The following is a 22,773-nucleotide window of genomic DNA, read 5'->3' as shown; positions in this document are numbered from 1 at the left end:
TCAAACCCATGCCGGCTCCCTGTAGAGCAATCCAGTCAGTCACATTCCTCGCCTCTACACTCCCCCACCCATAGCCCTGCAAGTTAATTGTCCTCATGTGCCCCCATCTAATTTCCTTCAAAATTTCTGCTCTCAAGTCTTCTTAGCAATCATTGGCAACTCTCTGCACTTTCCTTTCCAAAGCAGCCATGCCCATTACTAAAAAATCTTTTAGAGAACAGGGGTTAGACTCTGGCACGTTTCCCAGACAAAGCTATTATCATTCTATGCAGGTTTAGGAGAAGCAAAATGTTTATCACTACAGCCACTTCATTTTAATTCCTTTGTTTTGGATTCCTGTACACCAGTCTGTCCCTGTGAGGTTGCAGGGGGTTCCGGGGGGGTGGTGGTGGTGCTGGGGCGAGCCGGACAGGTGGAACGTCGAAATTAAAATTCATGCAGTGCTTTAGTTAGAAAAGGATTTGAGGGAAGGTGTGTGGGAGGGGTGGAAGGGATGAGGAAGACTTTCAGGATATGCGATGCCAAAGGTTGCAAAACAAATTACATCTCAAAAGCAGCTTGTAGTGATAAAGTCGTTACGGTAAAGAAGGAGGACATTCAGCCCATCAAACCCATGCCGGCTCCCTGTAGAGCAATCCAGTCAGTCACATTCCTCGCCTCTACACTCCCCCACCCATAGCCCTGCAAGTTAATTGTCCTCATGTAATCTAATTCCCTTCAAAATCTTTGATCGGCTTCCACCACCCTCTTAGACAGCGAGTCCCAGGTCATTATCACTCACTGTGTAAAAAATGCTCTTCCTCACATCCCCCTGTATCTCTTGCGCAAAACCTTAAACCTGTGTCCCTTAGTTCTTGTACCGTCAGCTAAATGGAAACAGCCTTTTTTTTCAGCACTTTATTTGGTGATGAAATGCGTCATTGTATCGATTCTGTGTTCACAAATAGTAAATATAAAATGGCCAATTAATCTTTCTTTGGTTGAGGTCTAAATGTTTGTCAGGATACTGGGAAAACTCCCTGTCCTTCCTCAGACATTGGGATCTTTAATACCCACCTGGATCATCAGATCTGGACTCAGATTAATGTCCCATCCAAATCACAGCAAAAGAAAAAGGAATGATTTGCATTTATATAGCACCTTTCATTACCTCAGCATGTGCACTTTATAGCCATGATGTGCTTTTTTTTGAAGTGTAGGCAGTATTGTAATGTAAGAAATGTGGAAATTTTCACACAGCAAGCTCCCGCAAACAGTAATGTGATAATGACCAGGTAATCGGATTGATTGAGGGAGAAATATTGGCCAGGACTCCTGGGAGAACACACCTGCTCCCCTTCAAAATGGCGTCATTACATTCACCAGAGAGGAAAGACGAGGCCTTAGTTTAATGTTTCAAAAGTGCAGCCACTCCATTGGCTATTAAGTGTTCAGGGATGCCCTGAGGTTGTGAAAGACACTATAGAACTCTCAATCGTCCGTTTCTTGTGAGCTGTGCCTCCAGCAGAAGCAAATCAATACCGGGAATATGAAGATTATAGTCATGGTAACTGTAGGCAGAACTACATCTTGAATAAAACCCTTTACTGTACCCAGCCTAGCAGGAGGTTAAAGCATGAATAGAGTTATACTCTAACAACAACAGCTTGCATTTACAAAGTCCATTCAATATAGAAAATGTGCCAGGAGGTGCTATAGAGAAAAAAAACTGTTCATGAAGCTGTAATAGGGATAGGAGGAGAGATGACCAAAGCATAACAGGGAGAGAAATAACAAGGTGAAGGGATATAGGGAGGGGTGTTTCAGAATGTAGAAATGATAGGGCTAAAAAAATCTAGAACAGTGATGGAACAGGATAATATGAACATTAAATTGCTCACAGATTCGTAGAATAGCTACAGCACCGAGGAGGTTTGTCGGTCAGTTATGTCTATGAAGGAACCATTTATCAATTTTTTAAAAAATTCTTTCATGGGACGTGGTCATGGTCATCACTGGCAAGGCCAGTGTTTGTTGCCCAACCCTAATTGCCTTTGAACTGAGTGGCTTACTTGGCCATTTCAGAGGGGCAGTTAAGAGTCAACCACGTTGCTGTGGGTCTGGAGTCACTTGTCGGCCAGACCAGGTAAGGACGGCAGATTTCCTTCCCTAAAGGGGCATTAGTGAACCAGATGGGTTTTTACAACAATCAATGGTCACGACGACTCAGACAAGCTTTATGTTCCAGAGTTTAAAAATTTAACTGATTTTTTTTTTTTAACAATGCCATCAGCTGCCATGATAGGATTTAAGCCCACATCTCCAAAGCATTAACCTAGGCTTCTGTATTGCTAGGTCAGTGACATTACCACTACACCACCATTTCCTCGAATCCTACTCCTTTGTCCTTGCCACATAATTGCGCAAATATTTTCTCTTCAGATAATTAGCCAATTCCCTTTTGAAAGCCACAGTTGAACCTGCCTCCACCACAATCTTCAGTTTTTCTTTAATTCATTCCTGGGATCGGTGTCGCTGGCTGGGCCAGCAATTATTGCCCATCCCTAATTTCCCCTGAGAAGGTGGTGGTGAGCTGCCTTCTTGAACCGCTGCAGTCCATGTGGTGTAGGTACATCCACAGTGCTGTTAGGGAGGGAGTTCCAGCATTTTGACCCAGTGGCCATGAAGGAACGGCGATATATTTCCAAGTCAGGATGGTGTGTAGCTTGGAGGGGAACTTCCAGGTGGTTTTGTTCCCATGTGTCTGCTGCCCTTGTCCTCCTGGTGGTCATGGGTTTGGACAGTGCTGTCTAAGGAGCCTTGATGAGTTCCTGCAGTGCATCTTGTAGGTGGAACTGGGATACAATTCAGAATGCAGCCATTTGCTGAGAAGAAAGAGGATTTCCTCATATTGCTTTTGCTTCTTTTGCCAATCACTTGAAATTTGTGGCCTCTGGTTCTCAACCCATCAGCCAATGGAAAGTTTCCCCCTCAACCTTCATGATTTTGAACACCTCTATTAAATCTCCTCTCGATCTTCTCGTCTCACAATTTAAGAATAAGAAGTCTTCCTTTTAAGGCTGAGAGGTGACTTGATTGAGATGTACAAAATTATGAGGGGAGAAGATAGAGTGGACAGGATAAAATTGTTTCCCTTGGTGGAGAATTCTAAAACCAGGGGACGTAGATTCAAACTAAGTGGCAGAAGGTGTAGGGGGGGCCATGAGGAAGAACTTTTTGACACAGAGGGTAGTGGGTGTCTGGAATTCGCTGCCCAAGTTGGTGGTAGAGGCAGAAACTCTAAACTCTTTTAAAAAGTACCTGGATCTGCACCTTAAGTGCTGTAAATTGCAGGGCTAAGGGCCAGGTGCAGGGAGGTGGGATTAGAAAGGGCACCTGGGTGTCCTTGGGCTGGCATGGACAAGAAGGGCTGAATGGCCTCCTTCTGTGCTGTAACTTTTCTATGGTTCTATGAGGAGAATTTTTTTCTCTCAGAGAATCATTAGTATGTAGAATTCCCTTCCCCTGAAAGCAGGGGAGGCTGGGGTGCTGAATTTACTCAAGGCTGAGTTAGATGGGTTTCTGATAGACAAGGGAGTCAATAGTTGTGGGGGGGACAGACAGGAAAGTGGAGTTGAGACCACAACCAGATCAGCCATGATCTTAGTGAATGGCAGGGCAGTCTCGAAGGGCCGAATGACCTACTCTTGCCTCTAAGTCCTATTTCCCTGGAACACCCCAGCTCCAATGTCAACCAGTCTGTCATCCCTGTAACCATTCTCGTAAATCTTTTCCACACCCTCTCCAAAGCCTTCACTTTCCTAAAGTGCTCATTTTTTTTTATTAATTTACATTTAAATTAATTTCAATTTATTTAATTTTAAAAGATGAATCTGTGTTTTAGATAGAAGCCTGTTGATGGATTATGTATGTGCCTATGTAAAAGTCTTGTCCATGCAGTGAGCATCATACTTTAGATTCCACAATCACTCCCCCTGCCACCTTCTCGTATTATTTACACGTTCTTTATTCGTTTGTCTGGTAACTAAGCCTATAATAGGACCATTTGTTCTATTCACATCAGGCGTAAACCATTCAACGGTGTCCAAAAACTAAACCTTTACCAACTTCAGCGAAGGAATGCATTTTCCAGGAAAGGCTACCCTTTGAAAATTGCCTTCTTCCAACACCATCCGCGTTCATTTCATTCCGCACATTTCCACCTGAAAATGCTATCTGCATAGTTGTCACGCTAAAGTCACGACGAAGCTTCGGAAAGGCGGATATAAAATAACTTGACTTCGTTCCAGCCTGTTCCTCTCAGCGAGTCGCTGTCAGTTTCCCTCCTGGTAAAGGAAAGTTACCTCTTGCTCAGTCTTGGAGCTTCTAATCTACTTTGCTAAGGTAAGATGTTTCTGATTGTCTTTTTTATCCCCCAAGGTTGTTTTTTTCTCTCTCTCTAATGAATTGTGCGCCTGCTGTCTCCAAAACTGCAGACATAGCGGTGGCAAAAACAAGTGAGATCGCCCTCGCCCAGCAGGTTGAAGGGCGGGGGTGGGTCTCCCAGTTGAATTTTAGAAAAAATTGGCAAGAAGAACTTAAGCTTTGGATCGAGTTAATTATTCAGTATCAAATGGTTTGAAAGCATTACAAAGACCTACTTGGATTGAGGATGTTTAACAACATATTTTCGAAGGTCCTATAGGAAATAGATTTTAAAACCAGGGTTTGTTACACAGTGAAATGTGTGTGTGAGAGAGAGAAATGTCTCCTTGACAATAGTTCCCTGCTGAATGCCAGTTAACAAAACCCAAATGCTAACTGTAACTCGGGCTAACAACATGTATCCTACTTTTTTTTAAATTCAGCTGTAAATTTAGAAGCTGAAGATTGGTGGGAGGATTAGAGGGGATATGAAAAAGCATTTTTCTTCATCCAGAGGGTGCTCGGGGATCTGGAACTCATCACCTCAAAGGGTGGTAGAGGCAGAAGCTGTCAGCGCACTTAGGAAGTATTTGGATGTGGGCTTGAAGGATCGTGGCCTGCAGGGCTAATGGCCCGAGTGCAGGAAGGTAGGATTAGGCTCTTTGTTAGCCAGCATGGACACAATGGCCCAAATGGCCTCCTTCTGTGTCACAAATGTTTTCTAAGAGGCTGGATCACAAAGAGGGAACGCTGGAACTACTTAGCAAGTCGGTGCAGCATCTGTGGGGAGAGAAAAACGAAGGAACAATTTTTAAGGCAGAGGTAGCCTCCTTCAGCATTTGCCTGGCCAATCCCACCTGAGGAACACCTCGCAGGGCACATCTGAGCTGTGGCCCTCGAGCCGCAAGGCACTTGTCCCAAGCAGCCAGGGCTCACCCCCTTGGCCAGATCCTGCCTCATTGACATTTGGCACTCACACTGCAACACCTCTGAGGTCCACGGGAGGGGGGAGGGAGAGGGAGGGGATGGGCAGCTCTTACCTGTTCTACAAAAGTGACCCATGCCAACTCAGTGCTCACCCTTCCCGATCGTTAAACCGCTCCCGGTGCTGGACCCATGTGCACCTCACCACGTCGTGGCTGTTGACCCTGGATGCCAACTACTCCCAGGCCTTTTTGGTGAGGGGGGAGGGGCTCCTCCTCCTCCTCCTCCCCCTCCCGTCCCTGGGGACAAGGGTTCCTCTCCTCGCTGCCACCTCCTCCGGGGAGGGGGAACGAGGCACTCATCTGAGAGATGCGGGTCCGACTGCCCTGCCGACCTGCCCTCCCGCCTGCCGTGTCCACCCGCTGCGGTCTCCGTGCACAGGACTTCCGCGTCCTTCAGCGGCAGCCTTCAAGGGGCTGCCGAGGTTGCATTTGAATCAGCTGCCAGGTCGCCATTGGACCCGGCGGACATTAAGCTGCTGCCCCAGCCTGTCCCTTCGTGGGCCGCGTATCACGCTAGGCCGGCCTTAATTGGCCCGCCCGTGTAAAGTTGCGGTGCACTGCCGATCGCGGGAGGTAGTCAGCTTCCCTACCGCCCCCACCGAGCACTGCCCACCAAGAGCAAAATCCTGCCCCATCTGATTCACAGACCCTCTTTAAGAAAGGAAACCTTGAATCATATGTGACTCCAGACCTACAGCACTGTAAACTGTTCTCCGAAAGGGCCTAGCAAGCCTCATGGTTGTCAAGAAAATGGCTCACTACCACCTCCCGAAGGGCAGTTAGGGGTGGGCAATAAAAGCTGGCCTTGCCAGCAATGCCCACGTCCCATGAATGAACTTAAAAAGGAACTTCCCAAATAAAGATTTACTTATTTTGAAGAATTCTACAAAAATCTATTAAAGACATAAAGACTGAACAAAGAGCCAAATGGATTGTTGCACTGCCTCCTTTCAACTTTAACACAAAAGCAAAACACTACAGATGCTAGAAATTGGGGGGAGACAGTTGGATAGTGGTAATATCGCTGGGCTAGTAATCCAGCGGCCCAGGCTAATGCTCTTGGGTGGTGGGCTCAAAACTCATTGCATTAGAATGTGGAATCTGGTGGAATTTGAATTCAATCAATAAATCTGGAATTGAAAGCTAGTCTCAGTAATGGTGACCATGAAACTATCATTGATTGTTGTAAAAACCCATCTGGTTCACTAATGTCCTTTAGGGAAGGAAATCTGCCATCCTTACCTGGCCTACATGTGACTCCAGATCTACAGCAATGTTGTTGACTCTTAACTGTCCTCTGAGGCCTAAAGCAGCAAACCAGACATAGATATTGGCATTAACATAGACTAGAGCTTATCCTTCTAGTTGCAGTCACTCCCAACAATTTAGTTTTCTTCTTCCAATTTTGACAAGAAACCTAAGTGATCAACCGAGCTAGCATTATAATAATCAGGGGGAAAATCCTCCGCTGGTTGGAGTCATACCTAGCACAAAGGAAGATGGTTGTGGTTGTTGGAGGTCAGTCATCTCAGTTCCAGGACATCACTGCAGGAGTTCCTCAGGGTAGGTCCTAGGTCCAACAATCTTCAGCTGCTTCATCAATAACCTTCCTTCCATCATAAGGTCAGAAGTGGGGATGTTCGCTGATGATTGCACCATGTTCAGCACCATTCACGACTCCTCAGATACTGAAGCAGTCCATGTCCAAATGCAGCAAGACCTGGACAATATCCAGGCTTGGGCTGACAAGAGGCAAGTAACATTCGCGCCGTTCAAGTGCCAGGCAATGACCATCTCCAACAAGAGAAAATCTAACCACCGCCCCTTGTCATTCAATGGCATTGCCATCACTGAATCCCCCACTACCAACATCCTGGGGGTTAACATTGACCAGAAACTGAACTGGACTAGCCATATAAACACTGTGGCTACAAGAGCAGGTCAGAGGCTAGGAATCCTGCAGCGAGTAACTTACCTCCTGATTCCCCAAAGCCTGTCCACCATCTACAAGGCACAAGTCAGGAGTGTGATGGAAGCTCCCCACTTGCCTGGATGGGTGCAGCTCCCACAACACTCAAGAAGCTTGACACCATCCAGGACAAAGCAGCCCCGCTTGATTGGCACCACATCCACAAACATTCACTGCCTCTGCCACTGGCACACAGTAACAGCAGTGTGTGTACCATCTACAAGATGCACTGCAGGAATTCATGAAGGCTCCTTAGACAGCACCTTCCAAACTCACAACCACTACCATCTAGAAGGGCAAGGGCAGCAGATAGATGGGAACACCACCACCTGGAAGTTCCCCTTCAAGCCACTCACCATCCTGACTTGGAAATATATCGCCGTTCCTTCACTGTTGCTGGGTCAAAATCTTGAATCCCTAACATACCTACACCACATGGTCTGCGTGTGTTCAAGAAGGCAGCTCACCACTACCTTCTCAAGGGCAATTAGGGATGGGCAATAAATGCTGGCCCAGCCAGTGACGCACACATCCCACATCCTGTAAATGAACTTAAAAAAATATGAAGCTACACTGCTATTAATCCTACTAAAGGCTGTTCCTTTGAACTCGTATATTGGATTACATCCGTCATCTAATAGGCTACCCCACCTCAGCCTCACCTTTTCCAAAGAAAAATCGTGCTTAGGTGGCATAATAGCTTTGTTTGCTGACTCTTAAGTGTTATCCTTCATAGAATCATACAGAAATTACAGCACAGAAAAGAGTCATTCAGCCCAGAAGGTACAATTCAGTGTTTATGCTACACACGAGCCACCTGTGTCTACGCAATCAGCCTATCCTTCTTATCCTTTATCCCCCATGTACTTTTCTAGCTTCTCCGTAAATACATCTATGCTATTCACCCCAATTGTATCCTGTAGCAGCAGATTCCACATTCCAATCACTCTTTACCTAGAAGTTTCCCCTGAATTCCTTGCTGGGCTGATTGTTGACTCTCATATTTATGAGTCCTAGTTTTGGCCTCCCCCACAAGTAGAAATGTCTTCCCTAGATTTATTATCAAACTTTTTCAGAACTACACAGTTGCTTGAAGACCTAAATCAGGCCACCACCCCCTCCACATTCTCATTTTTTTAAAAAATAGGCCCCAGCCTGTTCAATCTTTCCAGTGAGGTATAACATTTCACTTCTGGCATCATTCTTGTATATTTTTTTTCACATTCCCCAGTACCTCTGATAACATGGAGAACAGAATTATGCACATTCGTCCATGTGAGTTCTAACCAAGGTTCTATACAAGTCGAACATAACTTCTCTAGTTTTCAATTTTATCCCTCTAGAAATGAACCCCGTGCTTTGCTATTTTTATGTCCTTACTAACTTGCATTGCTACTTTTAGTAACTGATTTGTCTGTACCCCTGGATCCCTCTGTTCCTGTACCTCATTTAGATTTGTTTTTCCTAAGGGGTATGCAGCCTCCTTAGTCTTCCTGCCAAATGTTTGGGGGAGATGGTGGTGAAGTGGTAATATTGCTGGACCAGTAATCCAGAGATACCAGTTTAATGCTCTGGGGCACAGATTCAAATCCCACAACAGCAGCTGGCAGAATTTGAATTCAATTAATAAAATCAAGCTAGTTTCAGTAATGCTGACCCTGAAACTATCATTGATTGTCATAAAAACACAAATGGTTCACTGGCACATCTTTAAGGAAGGAACCTGGTTTGGTCTACATCTGGCTCCAGATCCATAGCAATGTGGTTGACTTAAACAGCCTAGCAAGATACTCAGTTCAAGAGCAATTAGGGATGGGCAACAAATGCTAGCTGTACCAGTGACATGTATGCCTCATGAATGGAAAAAAGCTCCTGCTTATCTATATTTGCCAATTACACATACATTCTACAAGTTTATTAATGCTGTTGTCCTGTATTTGTTGTCAGGCTTCCTTATTGTTAACTATAGCTTCTCATTTCATGTCACCTGCAACTTTTGAAATTGTACTTCCAATTCCTGAGTCCAATTGTTTATGTAAATAATGGACAACAGTGGTTTGAGCATCAATCCTTGTGGAACACCACTTCCCATCTTCCACTGTCTGAGTAACCCTCTTAACCTCTACTCTTTATTTTCTGTTTTATAACCAGCTTGTTATCTATCCTGTCATTTGTCGCCTTGTTCTACATGTTCCTACCTTAGTCATAAGTCCTGCCTGCAGTACCTTTATTGAAGATCTATTGAAAATACAAATATGTTACATCTACTATGTTAGCCTTTTTGTTATTTTGTGGAAGAATTCGATGAGCTTGGGCAAGTATGCTCTTCCCTTTCAAAATGTGCTTTACTCTTTATTATAGTTTCAGTTTCTAGATGTCTTTCCATTACATCTGAGTAAAGATTCCACTATCTTTCCTGGTACAATCCACAGAATATTTGCAACTGCTTGTCCTATGATCCTGTGAAGTATGACGCTAAGTAATAGCATTGCCAATCAAAGCATTTCAGCTTGACTGTATCCAATAAGTTGTGCAGTTTCACTCTGGACTTGTAACATCTTCAATTGTCATTCTCAGGCATACGCAAAGGGCAACAAAGATGACCTTTTATGATGGCATTTACCCCTTCTATCCAACTTCAAGGACACCCGTATTGTTCAACACCATCCAAATTGTGATCATTCTTATATTTCTAGTCTTCCTAGTGGCCTTTCTCGTTATACTCGTTGGCTTCCGGGGGATAGAAGTGAGTACCTGTTTTATTTGGGGGTTTCATCCAGTGCATAGAAAACACCCAAGAATGATTTTGCAAGAGTAATTTTAATGAAGGGGTTTAGGTGGGTTCTCATCTTTGGAGCAGAAAAGGTTAAAGGGAGTTTTACGGTTATGAGGGGCTTTGATAGAGTAAATAAGAAGAAACTGTTTCTACTGGCAGCGAGTTTAGTTACCAGAGGACACGGTTTTAAGACAATTGGCCAAGGAACCGGAGGGAAGATGAGGAGAATTTTTTTTAACGTCGTGACTTGTTGTCATCTGGAATGCACTGCCTGACTTCTAATGCAGTGGAAGGAGATTCATTAGTAACTTTCAAAAGGGAATTGAATATATACATGAAATGGAGTAAAAGAATTGCAGTGTACAGGGAAAGAGCAGGGGAGTGGGCTAATTGGATAGCTCTTTCAAAGAGCCTGCAAAGTTATGATGGGCCAAATGGCCTCCTTCTGTGCTGTATGATTCTACTTAATGCCTAAACACACCCAGCCGACATTAGCAGAGATACCAAAAATATTTTCAACATCTTCTGGGAGAAGTGAGGAATGATTTTTCTGCGTAACAATAGCGTTATTTTCTTCACTGGCCTGGCTCAAATATGCCCTTTGAATCCTGAACCACAAAAAAACCTTATTCCTCACTGCAGTCTGCATTCTAGTGCTCAAATCTCCAATGTTAGGGAGGGGTTTGCCTGACCCTTGTGAGTGGATTGTGGGTGGGGCGTTGCAGAATGATTTTGTCTGGCTCTGACTCTGTTTACAGATAATAGAGGAATTTCAAGGACTGAGCTTGTATCCAACTCAAAGGAATTTGTTCCTCTGTATCCCTGTTTGAACCATTTTTTTTAAAAAGGTGACTTGTCCAAAGGAGAATAGGGGAACAATTCTTCCGCAATGTCTTCTCGCTGCAGATCTACATTTACCTTGAACTTTACTTTATTCTTTCACGGGGTGAGAGTGTCGCTGGCTGGGCCAGCATTTATTGACCATCCCTAATTGCCCTTGAGAAGGTGGTGGTGAGCTGCCTTCTTGAGCCGCTGCAGTCCCTGTGGTGTAGTTACATCCACAGTGCTGTTAGGGAGGGAGTGCCAGGATTTTGACCCAGCGACAGGGAAGGAACGACCGATATATTTCCAAGTCAGGATGGTGAGTGGCTTGGAGGGGAACTTCCAGGTGGTGGTGTGTGTCTGCTGCCCTTGACCTTCTAGGTAGTAGAGGTCACGGGTTTGAAAAGTGTTGTTGACGGATCCTTGGTGAGTTGCTGCAGTGAATCTTGTAGATGGTACACATTGCTGCCACTGTGCGTCAGTGGTGGAGGGAGTGAACGTTTAGGGTAGTGGATGGGGTGCTTTGTCCTGAATGGTGTTGAGCTGCTTGAGTGTTGTTGGAGCTGCACTCATCCAGGCAATTGGGGAGTATTCCATCACACTCTTGACTTGTAACTTGTAGATGGTGGACAGGCTTTGGGGAGTCAGGAGGTGAGTTACTCGTCGCAGGATTCCTAGCCTCTGGCCTGCTCTTGTAGCCCCAGTATTTATGTGGATAGGCCAGTTCAGTTTCTGGTCAATGGTAACCCCCAGGATGTCCTGGAGCTGAGATAATTGACCTCCCACAACCACAACCATCTTCCTTTGTGCTAGGTATGACTCCAACCAGCGGGGAGTTTTCCCCCTGATTCCCAATGACTTCAGTTTTGCTCGGGCTTCTTGATGCCACACTCGGTCAAATGCTGCCTTGACATCAAGACAGTCACTCTCACCTCACTTCTTGAGTTCAGCTCTTTTATCCATGTTTGGACAAAGGCTGTAATGGGGTCAGGAGCTGAGAGTACAATAGCTGCTGTACACTAGCAACTGAAGCATTACGTGCGATTCCCTTTGATTGGTATTTAAGAAAGGGTATTAAGCTGGTCAGCAGATTATAAGTATTGATTTACTACAATACTCAGAAGCCGTTCAGTTGGAGTTATACCTACGTAGTGCGAGATGTGCCCCTTTCCAATTCAAGCTGTTCTGCCTTTGTTTGATCAGTCTACATAAAATGTAAACCTGGGCTCACTGCTTCTTTGGCCTCATGGATGAGTATACGGATAATTAAGAATATATGACACGTGGAACTGGGTAGATGTGATAAGTTTATTTCTCTGATATTACCCAGTGCAATTTCACAATAGATGTATCGTGACGGTCGGTTCAACCTGTTCCCTGGGCTGAATGTAGAGTGGCTGAAATACTGGTGTGGCACAGCGCTTGGGATATCTCTTTGCTATTGGATAACAGCTTTGTATTATAACATGTGACCATTTTCCAGAAACTCCACTGGTTTGTGAGGGTCAGCCTGAGCCTCTTCATTGGTGCCGTTATCGTTGGTGAGTAGCGTCAGATTGTTAAGGGCACTTTGTTTGATCAAAGGGATACAGTTCAGTGAGGGCCTGACAGTGCAGTGATGGCTGCACCATTCAGCCCTGTGTTGACCTAAATTATGGCAACAACAAATTGCTCCAGAGAAATAACTGAAAAGTGTAATTGTACATTGTTAACTTGGCCAGCATTTTGCTTCAGTCAGAGCAGCAGTGAGCTACAATTTAATGTTGGAAATGAAAAAGAACCTCTGTGTGAGAGCAGACCACTAAAGACCACTAAAGTTAAGTGAAGTAGGAAGTAGTTATTCTGGTGTTAGGATCCTTAATTCATGAAAGGGGTGGGTACCTGTGACATTAACACTGTCCCTTAAATGTCCAACCTGTTCAGGAATATTAATGCAAATGGGGTTTAGGATTTTAAAGTGTTTTTTTTTGATTACCACTGTCTTAATGATGTTTGATCTGCAATTGATTGCCATTAGAGAACTGGAAATAATCCTTCAACTCCAGTAAAGGTAGCATTGATGGCTTTTTCTCAAGTTATCTTCTCCCTTTGAACGGGTTGGGGGGGGGGGGGGGTGGGTGGGTGCAGACACAAGACATTCGCTCCCCTTCCCTGTGTATTTATAAAAGAAAGTGTAGTGAACCCAATGGACCCGGGAGCTGCCTGACTTCCATCCTGCTCTTACTCCTTCAAGCTCAGGAGTTTCACGATGTCTGTGTCTAGACATGAATGGTAGATATTAGAGTATTTCCCTCCCTACCTGAATTTTAACAATTCTTTGGTTGGCATTCAAAAACAAAATGCGGACCAGGAGAGAAGCCTGCAAATGTTGTAGGAAACTGAAACAGAAGGCACGGTATAATGGGGCAAATGCTGCCTCCCTTGTGTGCTGTGTGAATTTATGATCCAAGGGCAGTTTCATAATCTGAATTTAAAAAGAGTGAAAATTGTTAATTTGTCTTTAATTATATGCAGGCGGGGGGGGGGGGTGGGTGGGGTGGGGGGCATTAATTGGTGTTTTACTTGAGCAGGTATAACAAGGCACTTACTGAAACTGGGTGGGGTTGAGTTAGGAGATATATGCTTGTGATACTTCACTCTGTAAATAAATATAAGACTGAATAAAGATTAGCCCCTCTATCGACCGTCACCGACTGGCTTTCATCAGCAACAAGGGTTTATATTGTATTGTATAACTGTATAAACAGAAGATGCAGGCATATAAACCATTAACCCTGAAGAGGTCAAACTTTTAAATTATATAACATCTCAAAAATTATAGAAGTAAATTCAAAGCTACAGGAGAAGTGTCCCTGTGGGAAGCTATTCAGCCTAATATTTAACCACCTATTCTTCCCACAATAAAACAAAGCAAAAATAACAACCGCACCCAGACAATGCACCTGTCATGGCTTGCTGAGGCAATGTGAGTTGCCAGGAGATGGCAGTAGTAAAGCCAGCTTGGATTGGACAATTCAGTAGTGGCTAATTATTGTACAAGGGGCATGGATTAAAATACAGCAAACTGAAGCGGCTACAGGCAAACTGGATTAATTAGTTTTAGAACTGATCTGCAAAAGTTGCTCGGGAAGATAATTGGCAAAGTCAGTATCCACAAAGACTTTCTCTATGAGCCAAGGAATTACAACAAGACCTAGCCATACCTGAACAAATAAATTTCAGTTTCTATAAACGTGTACACACTGGAAGAATGACTCAGAGACACAGTTGCTCGTTGATTGTCGATGATTGTGTATGAAGCTGAGCGATCCAAAATTTACTAATATGTCCAATCGAAGTCTGAATGACTCCACAACATAAACTTGACAACTGATTTACAATACAGGTCCAAATAAGGAAGTTGAGCTTAGTTTATGATATTGGGCCAGATTGTTTGGGCATAGTTGGTTGTGATGGAAAAGAAGGAGGATATTCAAAGCATGTCTTCACATTTGGCGAAGAGTAAGTCAAACAATATCCTTTTATTTCTCTTTCAGCTGTGAATTTCACCAATGACTGGGAGAGAGGGTACACCACAGTGAACACAACATATAAGTCCTTCAGTAATGAGAATGTCAAGGCAGAAGTTGGGATTCACGTTGGGTTCAAAGGAGTAAATATAACCCTGAGAGGTAAGGCTTTCAGTTTTCTCCGTCCTCCCCTGTTTGCGGTGGGTGGTAGTGCAATGGCTGCAGTGTGGGACTGTGTATCCCCCAAGTTGAAATCCTGCCATGGCAAATTGTGCCACTGAATTCAATAAATCTGCTGATTTGTGGGTTGGCACCAAGAAAAGAGGAAAATGGTTATGGAAGCTGCCAGGTGGTTGCAAGAACCCAATTGGTTCACTACTGCTTATCTGGAAGGGAGCCAGTATAGGGGCCAACTGCCACCTCAGGCCAGCTAGTGTTGGTAATAAATTTGGCCTTGCCACTGTTGTCCATGTTCCAAAAACAAATATATTTTAAAATATTTGGACTTCCCTTTTCATCTGAGCTAATCTCCAGGATCTCATTATCCCCCATTCTCTCAATTTAAGGGAGGGACACCATGGCGTAGTGGTAATGCTACTGGACTAGTAATCCAGAGGCTCAGGCTAACACCCTGGAGACCCAAATCCCACCATGGCAACTGATGGAATTTAAGTTCAATTAATAAAATCTTGAATTGAAAACTAGCCCCAGCAATGGTGACTCTCTGGTTCACTAATTCCCTTTAGGGAAGGAAATCTGCCACCCTTATCTGGCCTACATATGACTCCAGACCCACAGCAATGTGGTCGACTCTTAACTGTCCTTTGAAATGGTGTAGCAAGCCACTCAGTTCAGGAGCAATTGAGAACGATGCCCACATCCCATGAAAGAATAAAGAGAAAAAAAAATCATGAATTATGCTCAATTATTGAACATGTTTAAGTTGCAAATATATAAATGAAGGATAAGGTTCACCAGTGATGAAGGCTGAAAACAGGCATAGCATGTATTAGATCATGAAACATCTCAAACCATCTGTTTATTGGTTGCAAGTCAAAACCCTCAATGAAAGCAGGGAAAATACTACAATGAAGAACTCATGAGCCATGTAATGATGTGTCCACAGGACTCCCTGAGAATCAACTGAATGAAATCATCAACTACAATGAAGAGTTTCTATGGATGTTTGGTCTGGACTATGAAGGCCAGTATCGCAAAGGGCTAGAGAGGGGCCTTCCGAACCCAATCCTGTACGTAGCAGAGAAGTTTACTCCCAGCAGTCCATGTGGTGTTTATTCACAGCACAGGGTCTCTGGCCAATACGCCTCGGCCACAATGTGGTAAGTTATAGAACAAAGAATCGGTGTGTTAAGGGAAAAATGCTGCTACATCTTAGGGCCTCCAAATCAACCTTTTTTTTCTGAAAACTCCATAGTCAACAACATATTGGCCCACTTGGTGGTGGAGAAAGAACCATTGCCATGGGCTTTACTGCTTTCTGGCCTAGCAGCTAATTGAACTTGGGGCCTTAGACTGCATTTGGAATACTGTGAACAATTTTGGTCCCCTTATTTAAGGGGAGATATACTGGCATTGGGGGCAGTCCAGAGAAGGTTCACCAGGTCGATCCCGGGTATGGAGGGATTTTCTTCTGAGGAGACGTTGAGTCGGTTGGGCCTGTACTCATTGGAGTTTAGAAGAATGAGAGGTGACCTTATTGAAACATATTCTTAGGGGGCTTGACAGGGTAGATGCTGAGAGGTTGTTTCCCCTTGTGGGAGAGTCTGGGACCAGAGGGCATAATCTCAGAGTAAGGGGTCGCCCATTTAAAACAGAGATGAAGAGGAATCTCTTCTCAGATGGTAGTGAATCTGTGGAATTCTTTACCGCAGAGGGCTGTAGAAGCTGAGTCATTCAGCATATTCAAGGCTGAGATAGACAGATTTTTAATCAGTAAGGGAATCAAGGGTTATGAGGAAAAGGCAGGAAAGTGGAGTTGAGGATTATCAGATCAGCCATGATCTCATTGAATGGCAGAGCAGACTTGATGGGCTGAATAGCCTACTTCTGCTCCTACGTCTTATGGCCTTATGTTTCCCCTTGCGGGAGAGTCTGGAACAAAGGGACACAGTTTAAAAATCAGGGCTCTCCCATTTAGGACTGAGGAGAATCTTTTTTCTCTGAGGGTCTTTGGAATTCTCTTCCCCTGGAATTCTCTTCCCCAGAGAGGATCGGAGGCTGGGGCATTAAATATATTCACGGCTGAATTAGACAGATTTTACATCAACAAGGGATTCAAGGGTTAGGGGGAGCAGACAGGCAGGCGGAGTTGAGGCCACAATCTGATCAGCCAAGATCTTTTCGAATAGCAGAGAAGGCTTGAAGGGCTGAATGGCCTACTCCTGCTCCTAATTCTTGTGTTTTTGTGGCACAAATGTGAAGTTGGTAATGCAAAAGCATCATTCAATCATCAGCTGGTTAGAATGTTGCACAAAATTTTTACAGCATGGAGCAAGGCCACTGGGCCTGACCAACAGGTCTTATTTTAGTGCTCGGAGGTGTTGCTGGGTAATCGCGCCCTTCACATTAGCGTTTGCTTCTTCTCTGGGATTAGATGTAAATTATAAAAGTTCCCCCCCTCCACAGTGACTCAGCGAGTTTATCTAAGGTGCTGTCAGGCTGTGCACAAGAACTCGCTGCCACATAGATAGAATCCACTGGGCACAACAGCAATTCATTGCAGAGCTGGGCTCTGCTCTGCTCAGACATTCCTCATGAGGAATGGTGCTCACCAAGAGCACTGGTCTGCAGCCCCTTGATAGTCTGTCCAGTTTATTGTAGTAAATGGACGACCCAAGCCCGCCAGCCTTCGATTTTGGGATCAGTGCTCCTGGCAAGCACCAGAATGCCCTATTGAGGAATCAACCCTTGCAATGGGAAGCTCTAGGAGACGTTTCAATATGATGCGGAGTTGTACAAATGTGAGTCTTAATACTTCACTATTGGTAATAATTAATACTTGCTGTGGATGTTCTCCACTGTTAAATTTAAAGCTGTTTACACTCCTGTGCCTATAGGAGCATAGGAATGGAGGAGGCCATTCGGCTCCTTGAGCCTTTTCTATCATTCAGTTCGGTCTGTATCTCAAACCATTTCATAGCCTTGCTTCCCTATCATTTGATACTCTTACCCAACAAAATCTGCGTTGAAAACTTCAATTATTCCACAGCATCCACAGCCATTTATGTGAGAGAGTGCCAGATTTCTACCCTTTGTGTGAAGGAGCATTTCCTGATTTCACCCCCTCCGATTATCCCGGCTCTCACGAGGCTCTGTCCCCTCGATCTGACTTCCCTACCAGAGGAAATAGTTTGTATCCACCATGTTGTATCTTTTATCATTTTAAATGCTTTGATCTGATCACCCTTCAATCCTCTATAATCAGGAATACAAGCCTAGTCTATGCAACCTGATTTAACTCATCTGTACAAAGATTTTAGAGATTGAGGAAGTGCCTTTATATTTTCCTTCTTGCTCACCAGGGTGGCTCTCTGTGGCTGGATGCTTTCTAATATCCTTCTGTGGCTGCTGGTCTTTTTATATGGAGGATACATGATACTGGTGACCGGCTTATTCATGATCTTCTCATTGATCTCATTTGGTACCACACGGAATACTCCACTCTGCACCATCCAGTTTGATGATATGACTTTGAAGACTTATCTCGGGCCATCCTTTTGGCTAACCTTAGTAACCGGTAGGTAACCAGTACAGTCATTCTTGGGGCTGGGGTCCAAGGCGGGAATGTCGATTCATTTCACCCTACCCTACCGTAGACCAATTCAATGGTGAAACCAATAACTCAAACAATTTTAATAATCAAGTACAATTAGTTACACAGCGGCAATGCAGTGTAAGATGGCTATTATCCCCAAATCCTTTGGAGAGCAGATGACTACAAAGTGTTAAAGCTGTCTGACCCATTGTGCTGACGGCTGCTCTTCATTCCTTTTAAGATAGTTGCTGATATACCCATGAAGCATCCATGTGACCAAGACATGAGCCAATCAGTGGCTCTGTGACCTCTATTCTCCTTAAATGTTCACGTTTACCAAAATAAATTTAGAAAATGCTGGAAACGCCGGGCAGGTCTGAGAGCATCTATGGAGAGATGATGTCTCAGGCCGATGACTTTTCGTCAGAACTTGAAAAAGCTAGAGTTTCAACAGCTTGTATGGAAGTGCAGAGCCAGGGGAAAGGGTGGGGAGTGGGGTGGGAGGGGGGGGGTGGGGTGAATGGTAGGGCAGACATGAGTAAGCTATCATATCTACTGTAGTTTGATCATAACCCTACACATAACCCCGCACATAACCCCACACATAACCCCACACATAACCCCACACATAACCCCACACATAACCCCACACATATATGTATATACACACATACATACACACAATCTCTTCCATCCCACTTGGAACTAGGTGGGGTAGCTCTGTGAAATTCCTCTTCAGCCTCTCTAGGCGATCGGAATGAGGCCAGGAGATCACTCAGGTGTTGACTGATGGTGTGCGCTACCTACCTTTTGTGAGCAGTAAAGTCCTCCCCAGCCAGGAATGGGCCTACGGGCACTTGGCAGGAGGAATTCAGTGAATCGGAGTCAACCGCGAAAGCCAGCAGCCTATTACAGACCCGGCTATTCCTTGGGTAAAGGGCCACCTCCGGACATCTAACCTAGATCCATAATTTCAGATTGTGACTTCTAGTCTTCTCTGGAACAAACTTCCAACTCAAATGGGTGGGATTTTCTGGCCCCGCCCACCACCGGGATCATCCGGTCCCACCGAAAGTCAATGGACTTTTGATTGGACCACTGAATCTCCCACGATGGGTCCCACCCTATCCCCTTCAGCACTTGATAACCTGTGATCAAATTGCCCTCTAAGTCTATTCTTCTCTATAATGTTAGAGTCTCAGCTTCTCGAGCCCAACTTGATTGAAAAAAACAAATTGCCTCCAACTGGGAATGAATCTCTACTGCAGCCTTTCCAATGCTCCAATGGCACACACCATGTTAGGAGGTCAAAACAGGCTGGGCCAGTCAGGCTATATGGTCTCATCATAAAGAGTTGTCGATGCCAGTGGAACAGTATCCCAGCAAGAGCCAGTGCCTTAATAGATTTAACAGATATGCTTTGAATCATAGAAACGGGTGTAGAGCATTCAACTCTCGAGTCTGTTCTGCCATTCAGTGCCTGATCTATGAACTAACTGCATACGCCTTTGGTTGACAATTTAAAATCTCAGGTTGATAAATACCAATTGACACAACGTTGAATGCCATTTGCGGAAGAGAGCTCCAATCTTTTACCACCTTTTCCATGTAAACGTATTTCCTAACTCTACTCTGGAAAGATCTGCCTCTAAGTTTTAGGAGAAGCTGTCAGGTCCTAGACTCCCCGACTGAAACGCAACTGGCAGTTGATGACCTATGTCCCTTTGTTGGCAAATTCAGAAACTCGGCCATATCCCCGTCTTGTGTGAAAAATCACAGGACTCTGGGCCTTAAAGTAGTAGAAGTTTGCCAGCTGACCAAGGGTGAATGCGGAATGATCTGGGGTACAGGCTCAGAGATTTTTTTTAAAAAATGCTCCTTTTTTTTAAGGGAGCCTCTGAGGTCGACGTTTTGGGGGTAGGGGGAGGTGTGACAGGCCCTTCTCCCCTGCATGGGCCCCTGCACCAAACCTACTGGAATTGCAACCGTCGCTGTGCAGACAATGTGCTTATCTTATCTGATGGGTGTCCCAGATGTACCCCTGGTGGCTGTGAGCACCCAACAACGATGGGATTGACCCCTGACCCCATCTGGAGGGGCCGGCAACTGAGATCTGACAGAGTTGGCGCCTCACAGCATCTACACTAATATACACTCCCTCCCCCCACCCCCCAATGCCCCCATGCCCCCAAATGGAATTTGTAGTGGTGGGGTTACAAATGGAATGTGTCATTTACAGACATGAAGCTTCAGAAGCTAAAGAAGTTTGACTTTCTCTTTTGTTTGTTTTATTGTTGCAGCTTTGCTCTGTTTAATAATCGGGGGAGCCATCATAGCCATGAGCACCTTTGTCCCGACAACCTTGGACAAGGTCTTTCTGGTAAATGCCAGCAACAATGAAGAAGACAGCCATGAAACTAGCTTTTTTAACCACACTTACGGAGATGATGAGAAAGTTGTTCAGAGTTTGCCACTAGAGGTGAGTGCAGGAAACTGGAAATCCCTCCGCAATCTTCCTGCTTTTGTAACTCTGGCCTCTTGTGCATCCCTGATTTGAATCGCTCCACCATTGGTGGCTGAGAGTTCAGCTGCCTGGGCCCGAAACTATGGAATCTGCACCCTAAACCTCTCCGCCCCTCTCTCATCCTTTAAGACGCTCCTTAAAACCTACTTCTTTGACCAAACTGCACCAAAGTTTGGTGTCAGACTTTGTTTGATAACACTCCTGTGAAGCTCCTTGAGGCGTTTCACTGCCTTAAAGGCGCTATATAAATGCAAGTTGTTGCATTATGCATTCCCAACTTTACTGAGTCTCTGTCACAAGAAGGGCTCCACTTCCACTACAGGATGGTCAGATTGTAAAGCCAAAGTTCCCAAGTTCTTCCACAGGCATGGGGACCCTTGGCCACCAGTTACATGTCAGGAAACTGGTACACTTCCCTTAATTTTCTGCCCATTAATTTTGACCACATATACCATTATATCAGGGTACACGTGCCCTGGCCAAACTGTCACAACCACAATTCTCACGCCCCAGGACTCACCTTGCGATTAGTTCACACCTAAACCTTCAACAATGCCTGAAACTGAAGAGTGTGTGATGCTCGATCCCGATCCCCAGCCTGCAGTTTGGAAGCAGATGCTCACTAAGTCCTCTTCAACAATATCGCCTTAAACCGCCACCCACAGCAGGTGCATGGGAACACCATCACCTGCAAGCTCCCCCACCAAGTTGGGTCACTGGGTCAAAATCCTGGAACTCCCTCCCTAACGGCACTGTGGGTGGACCTGCATCACACGGACTGCAGCGGCTCAAGAAGGCAGCTCACCACCACCTTAAGGGCAATTAGGGATGGGTAATAAATGCTGGCCCAGCCAGCGATGCCCACATCCCGTGAACAAATAAGAAAAAAAAAGTCACACACCGCCTTGTCTTGGATGTGTATCAGCCATTCCTTCATCATCACTGGGTCCAAACCCTGGGACTCCCTGCACTGTGGGAGCGTCTTCGCTGCACGGACTGCAGCAGTTCATCACCACTTTCTCAAGGGCAATTAGGGATGGGCAACAAATGCTGGCCTTGCCAGTGATTCTCATACTCCTAAAATGACTTTAAAAGGTGCAGAATAAAACTCAACCTGCCCCAACAAAGAACACTGGAAAAGTAATACTTTCGCTCTACAACTGTGACTTGCTTGGTCAAAAGGTGTGTTAATTTACTACATTTCTTTCCCAATTTCTGCACCCCCAACACTTCCTTTTCTTTCTCCCTCCCACCCCACCTCACTATAATGTATTTCCAAACTTTTTCCATGTTAAATATTTTTGATCTTACACACAGCATAATTGAATTTTTGTTCCCTTCCTTTCCAGAGTTTAGAGAAGGCTGTATAAACGAGAGAGAAATCCTGCTGCATCCACTTATGAGCAGCTTCCCACCAGAAAACTTTATGCTTTTTGCTTTCTCAAGAGCTTGGCTTTTATACCACGTCTGTTCCAAGTACCCTTCAATTTCTATCGTTAGACATTGCCGACTAGAAGCGGAAAAACACACAATCTTTTTTAGTTCACGTTTGTTCTTGTATTTTTGCACAAAGATGTGACTGCTGCAGCACTCAGGAGGCGAGGAGTCTGCTCAGAAGAAATCAAATGTAAAGCAATTAAACCGGAGAAGATGGACACTTGTTGCTGGCTCACCTTAGATTCAGGAGGAATGTATCAAGTTGGATGGTTGCATTTGGATGTGAATGAAATACACATCAAGCTAATTAAATGGTCAAATTTTGCAGCGATTAAAAAAAAAAATGAGGAAGGGGAATTGAGAAAAGAGCATCCCAATGGAGAATAGGACAGCATTTTATTTGAGCCAGAGCTGCAGTGCAATCCCGTGTTTAGACTGTGCAGGAATGGAGACCGAGTTGAGTCCTGCCTGTCTCTGCACCGACTGAGTCCCTTTCATATTGCATAAGGAATCCTTACAGCGCAGGCGGCAACCACAAGAAGTTTCAACCTCAGTATTGACTATATCCACA

At 44.8% G+C, this 22,773-nt stretch overlaps 1 protein-coding gene across 1 annotated transcript; it reads left to right on the top strand.

Annotated features, from left to right (window-relative positions):
- The first annotated feature begins 3,994 nt into the window (after positions 1 to 3,994).
- Positions 3,995 to 22,627, top strand: LOC144669979 (dual oxidase maturation factor 1-like). Its single transcript, XM_078532281.1, has 8 exons — positions 3,995 to 4,383; positions 9,937 to 10,105; positions 12,441 to 12,498; positions 14,494 to 14,628; positions 15,593 to 15,806; positions 18,009 to 18,223; positions 20,542 to 20,720; positions 22,115 to 22,627. The coding sequence occupies exons 2-8, from the start codon at positions 9,959 to 9,961 to the stop codon at positions 22,133 to 22,135; spliced, it is 969 nt and encodes a 322-aa protein (XP_078388407.1). The 5' UTR covers positions 3,995 to 4,383; positions 9,937 to 9,958; the 3' UTR covers positions 22,136 to 22,627.
- The last annotated feature ends 146 nt before the right edge of the window (positions 22,628 to 22,773 follow it).

This window comes from Cetorhinus maximus, chromosome 30 (assembly GCF_964194155.1).
Source record: "Cetorhinus maximus chromosome 30, sCetMax3.hap1.1, whole genome shotgun sequence".
In the NCBI taxonomy this organism is placed as follows: domain Eukaryota; kingdom Metazoa; phylum Chordata; class Chondrichthyes; order Lamniformes; family Cetorhinidae; genus Cetorhinus; species Cetorhinus maximus.
This window is presented reverse-complemented; position numbering and strand designations above follow the sequence as displayed.